Here is a 16,804-nt window from a genome sequence, read left to right as displayed (position 1 = left end):
AAAGTTGCCACCCTTTAAGGGCTGTTCGCTTTCCATCTGCCGTTGTTGCATAGCGTTAGCATCAGATAATGTGGCCCGTTGCGAATCCATTGGGAAGTAAATTATCATTATTTTCATCGATCCTGCCCTGTTTTTTTTTTGTGTCCTCTGTTGTAAGTCGTCGCACATTCGCCATAATGCCTCGAGAAAACAAATATCGTTGCAAGCCTTAAAAGCGTCGGAAAAGCTCAAAACACACACACGACAGCGCGCACGTCTGGCGTGAATGGGGCTATAAGGATGCTTGGAAATTAAAAAATAAAGAAAACACCATCCGAAAGGTCCACCCAGCTTAGAAGCACTTATTAATCTCCCTAGAGCAGCACTGATAAAGCGGACGCCGAAATAGAAGCCACCTTTACGGTTTCACAAGCGCAAAATGGTCCCGGCATTAATCCAATCACATTTGCCATTCGCTTCGTTCTGAAAAATAAAGCCCCACGGACCATATGTTGCTGCTGGCCTGGTGCTCATATGCACACCTCCTTCGCCACCACCACCTCCTTCTTCATCTTCTCACCCCTTCCGACCCCAGTAAAGCAGATCGTTTTCCATGCATGATAAAAAGCAATCGCTGTTGCGTCGCTCGCTCGCGCCCATCACCAGCGTCGCGGAGACCCGCCGGGATCCAAAAGCCAATCTACATAACAGCGCACCATTTTTCTCCCCACCGTGGCATAAATCCTCCCGCGATCGCCTTCCCCGCAACCGTGTCCAACCACCCCGTTCGTTGGCCATCGGTCTGCCAGCTCAGCATCCGGCCAGTCCGGTCTCTCAAACGCCACCACTGCCAAACTACCGGCCGTCCTTTCGATGTCCTTTTGGGCGTGAGTGGCCGTCCCGACGGTCCTGAACCGGCACAGGATCGATTGTTTGCCGCACGTGCCCCCATCTGGAGTGGTCGCAACGCACGGAAGCCCACGGGAAGGATCCAATTTGCCACTTTTTGGTACCATCTGGTGCCAAACCACCGGCACCGGGTGCGTTCCGTTAGCGAATGGGCTGGGGAATGAGCGTGAGCGAGCGAACGAGAGATAGAGGGACCGGGTTGATTAAGCCGGTTGTGAGATTGTCGCCGTCTCGATCGCTCCCTTGGACCGATCGGTTCCGGCTGGTTCGCTTCAAGGGACACTTGCGGCTCGAAGTTCCCGGCAGAGTTGCAGCAACTGGGCAGCGTTTGGGTCGTTCCAAAAAGGGACGGCATTCCCGATCGCGGAAGCCGATCGGTCGGAGATGAGCTTCGAAGGCTAGCCGATGCTCTAGCTAGTTGTGTCAATGTCACTCTCGCTTTCCAGCTCACAAGCTGTCTTGTGTGGAAGCTGCAGTAGGTTTGGGAGCGATTTTTCCATGCAATTTATTAAAATGAAAACTAACGAGACATTAAAGTAAGCGAGACAAAAGGTACACGACGTTGGCAAGTACTGCGCTGTTTAATTTTCTCGAACGTTTAATTCTAACGTTTCCAAAAGAAGAAGAAAAAAAGGGCAATTAAAACACCGACCATCAACTCGTCGATCGATACTTTATGCTGCCTTCCCATCGGTTCGGACACTCGCCCGCCTAACGCACCCCCGAGAGCCGTTTCCGATTATGTCATGAAGAATGGGACATCGAGTCCGCTTTCCTTTGATCATTCCTGCACCGCGACAACATTGTCGGGCATTTCTTTTGATCGCTCGCTTTAGGGTCTCCAAAGTTTTGAGCCTCGTGTGCCGGGTTTGAGGTGTTTTTTTTATCCTTCCTCCCTCTGTTACCTGTTTACAAGCCCGGCTACATGGGTCGATTTACATGTGACGCTGTTGAGCATTTTACAGCGGTTTTTAATGTGTTCGGGCTATGGTGGCCCTACGTTCGTGGGTTGAGCTTCGTAAATGGTGCCTGCGCTTTTATTGCAACAATTCCACAAAGCGTACCTTTTGGTTTATGTTTTCACAGCGCAATCGTTTGAGCATGATATAAACCTGCAGTAGCTTTATTAGCATGAGCAAATGAAGCAAAAAAAGTGCCCACATCAGGGCTAATAATTCGGTGGAAAAAGCAACAGGCTGCGGCAAAAGAAACTCACCCCCAACGAGCGTTCCGGTTTCTTCCCCCAATACGCATCAACCCCACCGGCGGAAAACCGAGTGCGAGCATCGATCGCGGAAGAGCCGCCCGAAGCGCAAAGGGTGAACGAAAGAAAAAGAAAGAAAAAAAAAACGAGGGAAATAATAAACAAAACACAACAGGGCACACACAAAAAGGAGACGCGTGCCGAGTGTCATTGGTGTGTTGACGATGATGACCTCAAACGTACGAGTGGGGGGCCAGCGAAAAGGGGGATGCGAGCAAAGAAAGAGACCCACGGAGAGAGAGAGAGAGAAGCGAAAGACGAACAAAACATACACGCGCGTACCGATACACTCGAAGCTTGTTGTGCCAGAGCAGCAGGAGGCCGCTTGTTAGCGGGGGTTTGCAGAACCACAGCTCTCCGTTCCCGGGCTGTACGAAGCGTGGAAAGTGGAAAAGCACCAGAAAGGGGTGCGTTGGTTGCCCGGGGTTGAGGGGTTGAACGCAGCCACACACACACATAGCCTCCCGAGAAGTCTCCACAACTCTCCAAGTGCGAGTCGCGTGTAAGCACGCCTCGCTGCTCTGCGGCAATCGTGCGCGCGTGTGTATGTGTGTTTGTTTGCAAGGGTGGGTTTTGGCGCCTCACAGCCACCCCCTACCCAATTGTTGCACCCTTCGCGCACCCTTAGCGAGCGACACACACTTGAGCGTTCATTCATACCGTGCCGACCAATTGCGAGCCGGCGCAGTAGCGAGCGAACCAAAAGCTCGCCCTCGATTGGTGCGCTGGGGCCACCCGCCCTACACGGCACACGCACACGCACGTTCCACCCGGATGGCCGCCTGCCTGCGCGCACGCGTGTATGTGTGTGTAGGGGGTTGATGCCGCGCGATGCATTTCATTCATAAAACCGACTGGCGGCCGCCCAGCGCGCTTCAGTATTTTCCGATCGTTCCGCGCGCTAGGACGCAAAGACGCAACAACTCGAGACAGACACGCGTGTAGCCAACAGGGACCGCTTCGTTCCGTGTCGCCTTTCTCGCTCTCGTGCTCCACCACCCACCGACCGACGAGGAAAACGCACCGTGTCGCGTGCTGGAAAAGCGTGTGCGGAAAAACGCGATTTGTCGTGCCTCCGCCGTGGCGGTTGTCGCCGTGTGCTCGTCAGTCCACTCGCAACGGTGGCCCAGTGCATAGTGGCTCGTGAAATCGGACGCCGTTCCGTGGTGAACCGTAGCCTCGTGCCCTTTTAGGGGTGGTGAAAATACAAGTGCAGCGATCGGCGCTAAAATCCCGCTGCCCGTAAGGTGCGTGCCGTGGCTCGAACGTGAAGCAATCCCGTCGGAAAAGTGAGTGTCCGTGCTCGTGAGACTAACCTTCCGCGTGAAGAAAACAATTCCTGCGAAAATTTCGCAAGTGAACACGAAACCGAAAACCTTGCAGTAGCGCAAAGCCCTTGCGGAATCGGTTACGTGAAGTACAAAAAGTGCGTTGATTACGTGAAGTACAAAACGAACGGGAAGGTGTAGCATTTTGTCAAACATTTTTCCGGTGCCCCAGCAGAGTGCTCGTTGCTCCCAGTACCTGGTCGCAAGTGGCTGAAGGAGATGAAAACCCAAAGGCACGACACAAAAACAGCTCAAAACAATATTTCCTAAGCTTCGTGGAAGCAATGGTGCGACCCAGTGCGAGACAACCGTGTGACGAAGAAGTTTTGTGCTAGCTGAATCGAGTGAGACTAGTGAGTGAGAATAGTTTGGGGCGAAAGTGAAGCTAACGCAAAAAAAACACACACGCACACACCCACAGACAAGAGCCTTCGACCCACAACGCAAAGTGTAGTGCGATTCGTGTAGTGAACAGGAAAGCTACCATCAGAAATCCTCCCTCCGGAAGCTACAGGCTTCCACGTTGAAACGGATATCCGTTTCTAATTTTCTTCTCGTTCCGGATCCGTCTCCAGGTAGGGCTCGGAGTGCGTTACGCCTTTTTCCCGAAGAGGATTTGTGCGGAATCAAAGTTGCCTGTGATTTGCCGTTTGAAAAAAAGAAAAACCATCGTTAATTTTGTTCACGTTTCTTTTTTTGTTTGTCGCTGCGAGAAGCATTAATTTGTGATGGTGCTTGAAATCATTCTCTCAAACGTCACGCACTCGCTAGCGATATAACTTCAGTGTGTAATGGAAAAACGTTTTGGCAAATTTTTACCCACTGGTAAATCGATTGCGCCTCCACCGAAACGCGCTCATCTCACCACACCCATTTCGAGGAGGGGGAAAAATCATTTTCCTGCGAGCCTCACCAACACCCCGTGGGGCTCGGAGCTTTCGCTCTTCATGCCTTCATGCTGCGTTCTACCGGAACCGTTGCTAGGGCGGTACGTTGTGTGTGGATAAGCGGCCAGAAAACCGCACGATGATGGTGCGATGGTTGCCCTTAGCAACCGGTCACAACCACAGCCGAGGCTCGAGGCCGGCAGGACGATGAATGAAACCGAACTTTATGAATGAAATTGAGCCGAGTTGGCGAACCGTGAAGCCACCCCATCCGAGCGCTGGGCGTGGGTGGCGGACGAAACTGAGGAGGGGAGTTGGCAAGGGGGGGGGGAGCAGAAGGTTCCGAATCGCTTTTTTTGTTGTTGTGCGCTTTTCCAGCACACTGGAAAACGCGCAGCGCACGCAGCCGCAGGGGCGTCCATGGGAGGCCAGGTTCGGGTGAAAATTTTTACCACGAACGGAGAGCGACGCTCGTGACATAACCTCAAGGTCGACCGTTCTGCGCATTCACGCCATTTTTCGCACACCCGTGCAAACGCCCACGCACACACTCCCGTGCTCGGGACCGGCAGCCCGGAAAATGCCCACCTATCGCTTATGGTGGGACTTGCAGAAAGGAGTGATGCTGTTCCATTCATCGCTGAAAAACGGCAATTCCACGTCCTGGAGGATGCCGTCACAGTTTCGGTTTTTTTTTTCTCTCTCTCGATTTTCCTCAGTTCCGGTGATGTCTGCTCGCCTGCACGAAGCAACCTTCTCGAAAGGGGTTTTTCGCAGAAGAAAAAGAAGAAAAATGAGAAAGAAATGAACCCGCATCGATTTTCTATTCTCTTAGGGGATTTGAGAAATTTTTCCAGGAAGGCCTTTCTGTGAAGGACATGCGAAATAGGGGGTTTCACCGAATCGTACAAATGGATGGGAAAAGTAAGAAGAAACGATAGGCTCTCTTTTCCATTCATAAGTTGCGATGATTTCTTGCAACAAAATTATCTCGAAAATTGTGCCATCGGATTTGTATTATTTTTTCTGGTGTCTAAAAGAGCACAATAGTCCCGAGATAAAAATGAGCATGACACTATTCCCATACTGCTAGCAGCAGCCGGTCCGGAGATGACTTGCACGTAATAAGACACGACATATTTGCGCCCCAAGATGGAATGATCTAAAAATATTCCACCCAACGTTCTTGCGTGCAACCTGCCATCAAGTGGCCGGCCCCGGTGGGAATAATGGAATGCGCCCTCGGCCATAAACGCTGAGTAGGCCTTTTTGGCAGCTCATTAGACGCTTGTTTTATGCCGGTAATATTACGTCCTGCGGTACACGCCCGCCCGGGGCGCGTTCTATTTGCAAACCGCGAGAAATGAGCGGCCTTTCTTTGGCGGATACATACGTCCACCGTGAAACGTCAGAGATGAATGTTCCAGCCGGCGAGGAAATGCCAATGAACCGGATTCCCCTGCCGGTGGTCGTGTGCGTTTTCTGACGGAAAGCCGAGGTGGTTGGACAAACGATTAAGTTTTCCACGTCCCCGGCTCTGGCCCCATCTCTCTCTGCTAACTCGCGTCCCTCATCGGCGTCCAAGAATAGAATGGATCTGTGACCGGTGCCAACCACCGACTTTTCCGTCGCTTTTCCACCAGTTCGTAACCTCTGAACTCACCCCGCCGTGTGTTTGTGTTGGTGGAAAATTTCACAACACCTTCCCGGCGCATCACAACAACCCTTCCCGGGGGTACGCTAAATAAATCACAGCCAAACGTCCGCACGATGAATCATGTGGTGTTGGAACGGGAAAACGCACGCGATTTGTGCGATAAACGCAACTCTTTTGCAGTTTCGTTTGGTATTCGTGCGTGGAGTTGCTTATTTGGTGAATATACTCTTTCGGCAGAGCTGGTTTTTGTTGATTGTTTGGGATTTAGAATGCTAATTTCAGTTTCTGATACTATTTTGTGTGAACACCTTTACATAGATGCTAAATCACAAGATCACGTGCTATCGCTTTATTTAAAAGAAAATCATATTAAGAAGAGCCAATGGGAAAGTGTCAAATTCTAAACCACTTCCTTGTAACACCATCATCGATATAACTCAATTTCGTATGCTAAACCAACAGAGTGATTTCGTAAAATGAGTAAACACTCCACACTACTTTGCATCATTCGCCAAAAACCGCACCTTCCATAGGTGTTTACAGCTCTAAGAATCGCTCCCGACGGTCGCCGTTTCTCACGCCGTGCTTGAGACCGTGCTTGATTTAGTCCCGACCGAGAAGGCCTCATAGAAAAGCGGCATCGGAAGCCACTGGAACGAACGTGTTAATGATAATTAACAAACACTAACGACACGGTTGGGGCTGGAAAAGTGCCGCCGGTAGAGCACTTGCCTTCCGCGGGCGGATAACAACAAACGCATTGGACGGAACCCTTTTTTTGCCGGCAGTTGGACAGAGTTGCGGTTGAGGCCAGAGTGGGAATGCTCCCTTTGATCGCTGTTTGTGCGCCGTATCGTGAGATCCGTCCTGTTTGCACTTTCAATTTCCATCCGGCAAGTAATCACCGGGTAAGGAGAATAAGAAGGTCTCTGATGCCGATGCCGCCAACCAGCGCCCTGACTCTATCGGTGACGTGTTTTCCTTTTCTTCCTGCTGCTGGTGTCTTTAGTTTTTCATTCAACTTCCGGTCCGCACGTTGCCTCCTGAAGCAACAGGTTTCCGTACTGTACCCAACCCAAGCCTGCCATCATCCGTCATCGGAAGCCCACTGGAATGCTGCAAGTCGGTAGCTGAGGATGGTTTAGTACGCCTTTTTTCCGTCTTTTTCTTCCCATCCGATGAGATCCGCTCCTTGGAGACGCCATTATGCGCCTCTCTTTCAATTATTGTAGCAGCTTCGTTTTTTTTCCGACCGCCACTTTTGCGCATGTTCACAGCCACTGTTGCTTGGTGCCATTTGGAAGATGGATTTTTTTTTGTTCAATAAGAACTTTGAATTTGAGTTATTCTTGACCGATGGACGAATTTTCTAAGTAAAATCGGAGGAGAAGCAGTTGAAAAAAAAAACTTATAACAAATAGTTTTTTAATCTGTTTTAATCAACGGTATTAAAACACGACAGTACGGGTTGATTTAGATGCCTCTTGGTAGCTGGCTGATTCAGCGAAATTCATTCAACGCTGGTACAACAAACAATGCGTACTGTACGAGGTACCTACGGACAATACCGAACGCCTCTTCATAAGCTCCATTGAAAACCTGCACTAATGCGAGGAAAAATTCAGAAAACTCATCCGACAATGAGCGTCCAGGAAAAACCTCAACCGGTTCGCCGTAGGATCAGATAAGATTACGATCACATGCTACGAAGGGAGGTCTCCCACGAAAGGTGCCTCGCGACGTGTGAATATTGATTGTAACCTGCGGCTAAACACTCACCCTTCTCGGTTTTCCCGGTCCCGCCAGGACCCTCCCAAGAGAGGGCTCAAGTGAGGGCACGTACGAAAGCGGCACAAGAGCGAGCGGGCGAGAAGTGAGTCAATCTGTTTCACTTAAATCTTATCTTAATCTCGGGTCGAAAATCTCATCCATAACCCTGGCCCGGAGTCTGGCAGGCCGATTCCGACTGGCTTTAAGCCGCACCCGCCTGGCACCGCGGCTCGCGGCTGTCACCTATTATTAAACAATAACAGGAAGAACGCTCGAGGTCCACCAGGTCTCCACACGCGGGTTGATGATTTCATTTGCCACAGGCCCAACCGCACAGAGGTTTCCGGCGAAGAATGCCAGGCGAGAGGATATGAAATACCAGAAACCCCGGGACAAGGGTGAAATGATGCCGGCGAACCAAACACCGCGGGTCGCAGTGACCGATAAAAAGAACCGATGGGCGTCGCAACACACCTAGGCCCCCTTCCGAGCAAGGAGAATCCCGGTGTCTCCAGCATCAACACCATCATCGTCGAGTTGTCCTTCGACAAGACGGGCGAGAGCGCGCGCTCGTGAACGCAAGGCGGAATAAAATCTATAAATTTAATACGTTTATTTTGACACTTCTATGGCGCGAGGGCGCGCGCGCACGCGCTGTTCGAGACCGCTGTTTCTTGCGTTCTCTGCCTATCTGCGGACACCTTTTGCTTGGGTGCTTGTTTCTGGATCCCTGGCCCGTGTTTGGTTGGGTTGTCGTGCGCGCCGTTTGCTTTTGTGCGTCGGGTTTTGAACTATTGGCTGTTCCTTGGTTCCAGCTTCCTATTTTATTCCTCCCTCTCTCTCTCTCTCTCTCTCTCTCGCTGGCTAGCCCCATTCCTCCCTGTCACCCATTCGGTTAGGTATTTTATTTTTATTATATAAACATTTTCTTTATCTTCTATAAATTTCACGCTTGATCACCCGGTCACTAGCGCGCGCTCGTCGCATTGTGCTGGGCCACCGACACGCTCGGTACGCAAACTTTCCTCTTCAAAGCAGGCACTCCAGCAACTCTTATTGTGTGAAAAAAAGGGCTCATTCGAGAGGGGCCTGAGAGTGTGATCGCTCGCCTTCCCCGAAAAAAGCCCGTCTGCTTTATCGATTTTAAGGCACTGAAGCCACGACCTCCGCCCATCTGAAGAGGCGCATCTTGTCGATTAGCACACCCCAAGCCCATCGTTCCACTCGACGACAGCTGTAATGGTGATTTACAAAACACAACCTCATCCGTTCGGCTTGATCGCGTTAGCCCGGCACAGATTAAGCCAGTCGACCCGCACGGCACCTAATGCCACAGTTCTGACAGCCCACGGGCAATGCCGCAGGACAGACACGGGTTCCCAGAGCCGGAAAAGGGTAGAGCCGGGTGCAAGGGGCACATAGAAAAGGGGGTGACCACCCCTTAGATGAACAAAACAAATGTCGCTTCCCGATCACACGCAACCCCTCACTAATGGGTGCCCATTTATGGGTTTTGGCTGCGCGATCGCGCGAATCATAATGCTCGTTTGGGGGTGGTTTGAAAGGGGGTTTGGAACAGGGTGAAAGGGGTGGCCGGGTGACCATCACCAGTCCGTGTTTGCGCATGAGACCACAAATGCAACGCAGACAGCACGGCCACGGTTGAATTTGTTGCGCGTAGTGTCACGGTGTCAATTGTTTAATGACATTTAATTAATTAATTTTCTCCACTAAGCGACCATCGTATGGGTTTGGTTTGGGGCCGGCGGATGGGTACCGTGGCCCTGGAAGGGAGGAAGCCTTGTTTGTGTTCTATTTTGAGCCCCCCTCAGAACCGAGCCGGTGTACTGACCTATTTGACGTTTGGGAAAATATCAACCCGCTGCAGCAGTCGAACGCCACACAAGGCACAGGATCGCTAACTTATCAAACTCACTGCTCATTTGTTCATTTCGTTCCTTTTTCCCGCTTTCAGGTGGCGTCGCCCCTGGACCACCAGCAGCTGCCATGATCATGGAAGGGCTAGAAACGTTGGTTGCGCCATCGCATCACACATTCCTGCTGACCGAGTCGGCTGCGGCGGCTCACTTCAACGTGCTGAGCTTCGACACGTGCGGCCTGTTTAAGACGGGCACCACGACCACCTCGCTCGGGCTGAACAACAACAGCACGACAACACCCAACAACAATCATCATCATCACCTGTACCACCCGTACCACCATCAGACGGCCGTCAGCACTGCGACGGCTCTCGCGCATCATCAGCAACATCATCATCATCATCATTCGACAACCCAGCAACAACAGCAGCAGCAACATCAGCACAACTCATCCTCCAGCGCGATCGTTTCATCGTCAGCAGCTTCCACCGGAGCGACGATCGCCAGTGTTCCCAGTTCAACAGCGATCACAACGCACACGACGGCCACAACGAGTGTGACCGCTTCACACGCGCCTCACGGCCACGGTCATCATCACAACCACCCACATCTGAGCCTGCTGAGCACGGGTGGAACCGGTGGTGGCAGTACGTCCGGTGGCACCGGACATCACTCGAACGACAGCTCGACCCTGCACTCCGGCACTGGCGACGATCACTCGCAATCGCAGACCGACGCGCAAGCCGGCGATCTCAACACACCCGTGACAACCTCCGGTGATATTCCGTCGTTCTTTGGACCATCGACGGTCGTGGAGCCGCCACCCATTACCGGTAAGCACCCATTCACAGTCTTTGCTTTGAGTCATCGATCCACGGTGAAGGAGAAGCGTCCCGATCGCGATAGGCTCGTTTCAGAAGTCCACATCCCTAGGCTCAACGAAATCCAAGCGTCCAGAGAGGCAGACATTGGCAGCGATCCAGAGAAAACAGACTGAAACCGACTCAACGTACGAGACCACCGAACACGCCACCTGGTATCGCGCTCTGGTATTCTAAGTCCACCGAAAATCGACCGATCCACGCCATCATCGGCCCTGTGTGGTCCTTCGATCAGCGCGCAGGCTCATTAACAGCCCAAGATTAATCAGCGGACGTTTATATAAATGTCCGAACTACCGAAAACGGTAGTGACCGAATCCGCACCATGACGATCAGGTCTCGGTTTTGTGTGCGCGTTTCTTCGCACATGCTTCGCTTTTGTGGCTTGTGTTTTTTCAGCGAGAATTAATAGAGCCCACCAAGCCATCGAAGCTCACCGGTTTAGATCCGCGCGAATGGTCGAGCTGTGCAGGCTTCAGGTAATCCGGCAATCACGCGAGTAGCCCGTTGGAGAGCGCCCGGTTCGGTGCGATGCCGATGAGCCACCGGGCGATAAATAATAATCCGCCGGAAACGAAACGAAGCTGCGGTCAGGACGAACCACCGTCTTTTTTGGGGGGTAGCTGGGCGACATTCGAAGATGGCAGCATAAATCAGCATTATGTCAGATCGCTAGGCTTGGTTTGGCCAGCGTGACCGGGTAACGGGTTGAACGTTTTCGCCTTCGATCGGGGGCTTTTATGAAATGAAAATTTTGAAACCTACGGAACGGGAAAGCCACTGGTGAGTGCTGTTATTAATTTGCTGGCGAACAATCCTTACCGCTGGACGGTGGAAAGAACCGTTGACAGCAATTCGAGACGATTTTGGGTCCGCGCTTCGTTCATCAGCGATAGCAACACCTATGACATTGACGCACCGTACGGAATGAACTTCGAGCTGGGATGCAAGGCCGAGAAAACGAGCCAAAAGAAAACGACCTAAATGCCGATCAAACACCAGCTCGAACACGGACCCTGACAGGAGGCTTCACGATGAGCATGTCAGCGATGCTAAGCACGCCTCGATTTGACACTAATTCCACCCAACAAACGCTAACGACGGTCCCGTGTGTCTGTCGCCTGGAAACCAAACTCACACCCTAGCGGTACGCCTCGTGACGAGGGTGACTCGCACCCCAAACACCGGGGGTGAGATTCCAACCGCCCAAACGCCCAAATCGGGCCCCCATCGCGATCACAGTTCAAAGGTGATCAACTCGAGGGGAAAAAAATCGAAATCATCCCGCTAATCACTATTTCCGGTCGAGCCGGGACGAGGATTCAGCTAACGCGCTCGAGACCGCAGGCGTGCGTGCGAGCGTGCGTTAAATCGACATCATCATCACAATATTGACTTATGCGACCCTCGGGCAGGCTGCACGCCAGGGCTCGACGCGATCGACGGGAGATCCACCCCCTGTTGGGCAACCCCCGGGGGGTGGAAGTTTGATCGCGAAGGAACGCGAGCTCACGGACCGCCCGATCTCCTTCGATCGAGAGCGTGCCGGTTGAGGCGAAAGTATCGAAAACATAAATTACGCTATCAGCATAAATTAACCGTCGCCTCGGTCGATGGTGATGTGGCTGATTGCAGGCCAGCTTCGATCGCGCGAGATCCGAGATCGGAGGCTGTAGATCAGCCCGGGCTAGTAGAGCGTGCATCTGGATCATCGCGCCGTGGGCTCACATGCTCATCGACAGGAAAAGCTCGTCATAAGCTTCCTGGTCTCGATGAACGGTTACCTGATGGCGCTGGAAAGCGGGCCACGAGCTGGCGAGCCACCGCTAGCAGGACGTTGAAACCGTTCTTTCGATTTATCGGTCGTTTTTCTCTCGAGTGCAGCGTGTGCAGGTTTACATGCCGATGGGTGCATGCGATCGCCGAGAGCTCGAAAAGCAACTGGCCGGGTAGGGTCAAAAGAAGATTAAACGAAAACAAGAAAAAATCAACGAGCTGCGGAGAAAAAAGGCAGCAAATATTAATTAGAGCCTTCCAGCGTTAATTAGCAATTTCGGCTGATTTATGTTAATACGGTAGCCCGGCCCGTTCCAGCGGTACGCGATCGTTTGGCACAGTTCTGGCGAATGTGCGAAATTGGATTCTCGAGAAAAATAAAATCCACACCACACCACTCAAGCATAATCATAAAATTTACCCTCACCCGAGGTGGAATGAAACCAGAATCTTTTGGCGCTCGCTTTGGAGGCCTTTAAGCAAAGGCCTTAAAGTTTTTAAAACACCCCAACTGATCGACGCGTAGATCGCTCGTGGCGCGTGAGGAGCTGAGTTTGTAACACATTTTGGAGGTGGTATTTTGTTATCTTTTTTGCTCAACCATCGTTCTTTTGTTGGCAGTTTTGTTGAAGCAACAAATGCACGAAGACAATATATTTTTGATCGAAATAAAAAAAACCTCATTCCGACCGAGCAGAACCAAAGCTTTTTTTGTTTGCCATCCCTTACTTGGCCATTTTACACCTGCCCGCTAAAGCACGCGAATCATTTCCTTTCCACCAGTACCGGTAACCGATCGCGTTCCAGTTTGTGGCGACAGATTGCCGAAACGCAAACGAAACCGTGAAAGCATATCCCTTAAAGATTTCGACAACGACGAACAACCTAAACCACGGCACTAAAACAAAAGTCAACCCGCGAGAGCGACCGGATTTCGAGCGGCAGCAGCGCGATCAGTGAAGGGAAAAACAATATAAAAAGAAACCCCCCACAAACGAACGCGCCAGCAACACCAATAACGATCGCGGGTGCGATTAAAATTTATGGTTAATTTATGCAAACCACGATAGGGAAAGAGAAGCGTGCCTGAAGCTTACGGAACGAGGGATCGATCGAGGGAAATCGGAGCACAGGAGAGGACAACCGCGTGCTCTACAACACAACAATCGGATCGACTCGATCCGAACTGGACCTGGGTGTTTGGAAGGAATCGTTTAATGTTTGCGGATGTGGCGGAAATTCTGACGAGTGAATTCCTACGGCAAGGAGCGATGCATTTTTCGAAACACAGGGTGTGGAAAAGCAATAGATTTTTTTTATTTGTTTTCGGAACCAGCGTCCGGTTGATCGTGGTAAGGATAAAACCTCGGGACCACCTTGAACGTCATCGGAACGCTTGACCATACTGACCCCTTCTGTTGGTTGGGGACTCTACTCCTTCTCTGCCAAAAGCAAGCGAACTCTTTCCTTCCTTACACGCAACACATTTAACGCAATGTTTTTCCTTCTCTTTCTCTTTCGCATCGCAGGCTCGATCGAATCGGACGATCTCTCGCTGGAACCACAAACCGTGTCCAGCCCGTGCGTCAGCCTCAGCAGTCCAACGAAGCAGGAGCGTAGCACGCCGCAATCGATCGCCAACGAGGAAGAGGCTAGCAATACCAGCAGTACCAACACGATGTACCCATCGTCCGGCTCCCAGCAGCAACAGCAGCAGCAGCAACAGCAGCAACAGCAGCAGCATCATCAGCAGCAACAGCAGCAACACTCGCTGCACGGTCAGATCCGCGTTGCCGGGCTGGCTAGCGTCACGGGTGGCGCCGACATGCAGCACGCCGGCAGCGATGGTGTCCAGTCGTCGGACGCGATCGAGAACAAGATCTCGTATCGGGGCATTTTTGCGACCAGCGCCAGTCCCAGCATGGGTTTGCAGGCTGCCGGCGTCATGCCGGGATCGGGTCAGATGTCACCAACGGGCGGGCTTGGTCCGGCCAGCTGGGGTCTTCCGAGTCCCGACAAGAGTCTCTTCCAAGCGCCCATGTTTGGGTTGCTTGGACCGCAAGCTACCACTGCAGCTCAGGGTGGTGGCGTGTCGGCAACATCACCACCGATCGGGCAACACCATCAGCATCACTATGGTGCTGGTGGTGCTGTCGACGAACGAAGCCAACACGGACACGGCCACGGGGCTGGTGCTGAGCTGCTCGGCCTGAACATGGACTGTGCGAGCATTATCCTGAAGCAACCGCCGAGCTATAACAGCTGTGTTGGTTCACTAGACATGCAGCAAAGCCAGGATATGCACCCGTATGGGCGACAAGGCCAGCTCGGAATGAGCCAGAAGTATCAGTGGCTAGACTCACCAGTCGATCCGTACGGTGGCAGTCCACAGCATGGTTCAGTCGTCCTGCCGGGACCATCATCTACACCTATCTCAGTAGGTCCGATCGTGCCCAAACAGGAGCCCTATTCAACGCCCAACCCATGCACGTCCGACTCGAGTCAGCTCGGCAGCGGACTTACGCCAGCTCAGGCCGCTCAACAGGCACAGTACGCCGTGCAGCTGGCCGAGTACAATCAAGCGACCAGCAAGGGCCACGAGATCCTCTCGCAGGTGTACCAACAGAGCACGATGCCATTGAAGCTGGTGCCGGTGAAACCACGCAAGTACCCGAACCGACCGAGCAAGACGCCCGTTCACGAGCGACCGTACGCCTGCCCGGTGGAAAACTGCGATCGGCGGTTTTCGCGCTCGGACGAGCTGACGCGACATATCAGGATCCATACGGGCCAGAAGCCGTTCCAGTGCCGGATCTGCATGCGCTCGTTTAGCCGCTCGGACCACCTGACGACGCACATTCGTACGCACACCGGCGAGAAGCCGTTCTCGTGCGATATCTGCGGCCGCAAGTTCGCCCGCTCGGATGAGAAGAAGCGCCACGCCAAGGTACACCTGAAACAGCGCATCAAGAAAGAAAAGAACGCAAGCGGTAGTGGCTCGTCGAACCACACCCACCATGCTCAGCAGCAGCAACAGCAGCAACAGCAGCATCACCAGCAGCAGCAGCAGCAGCAGCAACATCACCATCAGCTCGGTCACCACGCAGGACATCCGGGACTGCACGCGCATCACCTGCTCGCGCATGACGATCTCACTGGCATCCCGATCGTGTCGTCCTCGTCGAACCCGGCGACCAGCAGCTTGTAGACCGAGCTTTCGTCGATCGATATTATGCGATTGAATGATCCCCAGATCGAGCTAGTCCACGACGATCCCTTCATGGGTTACATCAACGAAGATACCACCGTTGACGAGCCTCGGCCTGATTCACGCCTTGCGGAAGAGGACGACCTGGACGTGGGCGATAATAGCCGCGAGGATGTGCAGAAGCAGCCCGGTGGCGATTCCGCCGTGGTCAGCTCGACATCATCACCGGCGCAACGACCGATCGTTATCGTGTTGCTGATGGAGTGAGCGAGCCGACAAAAAGCACTAGTAGCCAGATCAGCCACCAGCACCACCAGCACAAGTGAGAACATTTGAAACGCGCACAATACCGTTTGACGAAATAGCCATAAACTCAGACAACCCAACAGACGAGATAGGGCTCTCCTCTGGAGAACTGCCCTACTGAACCACTGGATGCTTAACAGAACCGATCACAGTCACTCGACCATCATGGATCGAGCCGGAACGGAACACTTAAACCCGGGAGCCATTAGGGTAGCCATTTTTCTCGCACCATGAGCAAGTTTTACATGTTACAACTTTGGCACTACGGCATCTCGCCATCTGCACCTGCAAGCGGCCGCTTCCAGGCCGCACGTTTTACACACACTTACCGGACGCACGTGGGACGCACCTTGACCTTCGTGAAGGTCACGGTGTTCCTGCGCACCGCGTCCACCGGGCACTTCGTATTCGTAATCGTGTTTAAATCTTATGAAGATGTGTTGAATTTAGGCGTTCATCGAGCTAGTTTTGTGTGTCTTTCGTGCATTAGTCGATCTGTCCGGCTAGAGGGCAGGATGGGGCAACTAAGAAGAAGTAGAAAAAAAGTACATGAAAAGCCGATATCGATCTCCTTGGCGCGATCACGATCGGTGTTGCGGCTCTCGTATCGATCGTCCTTTGCGTGCGTTAGCTGCTCGCCAAGGGGAATCAATTTCAATCTCGTTCAATCCCTCTCTTTCACATACATTCTCTCTTTCTTTTCCTCTCGATTTGACTGATCGATGATCGTTTGGTGTCTCGCAGCCCATTTCTTACACCCTTTTAACTCTTAGAACACTGTGATCTCATTTATGGCGTTTGTTTTCGTAAGCGCTCCAACAACAAACGACAGAAACAATCGAAACAAGCGACACCGTGCCACAATCTGGCGAAAGAGAGGAAAATTTTGGTTTAAATTAGCCAATGCAACAAACAGCGCAGAACAAATCACTCTGAGAGCGCGATCAACGTGGGGAATG

At 52.3% G+C, this 16,804-nt stretch overlaps 1 protein-coding gene across 1 annotated transcript in view; it reads left to right on the top strand.

Moving 5' to 3' along the window:
• Positions 1 to 15,539, top strand: part of LOC128730250 (methylcytosine dioxygenase TET) — a 54,963-nt gene extending 39,424 nt beyond the window's left edge. The window contains exons 4-5 of the mRNA XM_053823289.1: positions 9,770 to 10,507; positions 13,861 to 15,539. Of these exons, the coding sequence (XP_053679264.1) occupies positions 9,770 to 10,507; positions 13,861 to 15,539 (2,417 nt within the window). The remainder of the gene's footprint in view (positions 1 to 9,769; positions 10,508 to 13,860) is intronic.
• Positions 15,540 to 16,804: the final 1,265 nt, after the last annotated feature.

Source organism: Anopheles nili, chromosome 2, assembly GCF_943737925.1.
Source record: "Anopheles nili chromosome 2, idAnoNiliSN_F5_01, whole genome shotgun sequence".
In the NCBI taxonomy this organism is placed as follows: Eukaryota; Metazoa; Arthropoda; class Insecta; order Diptera; family Culicidae; genus Anopheles; species Anopheles nili.
Note: the sequence above shows the minus strand (reverse complement) of the source record. Positions and strands in the feature narration are given on the sequence as shown.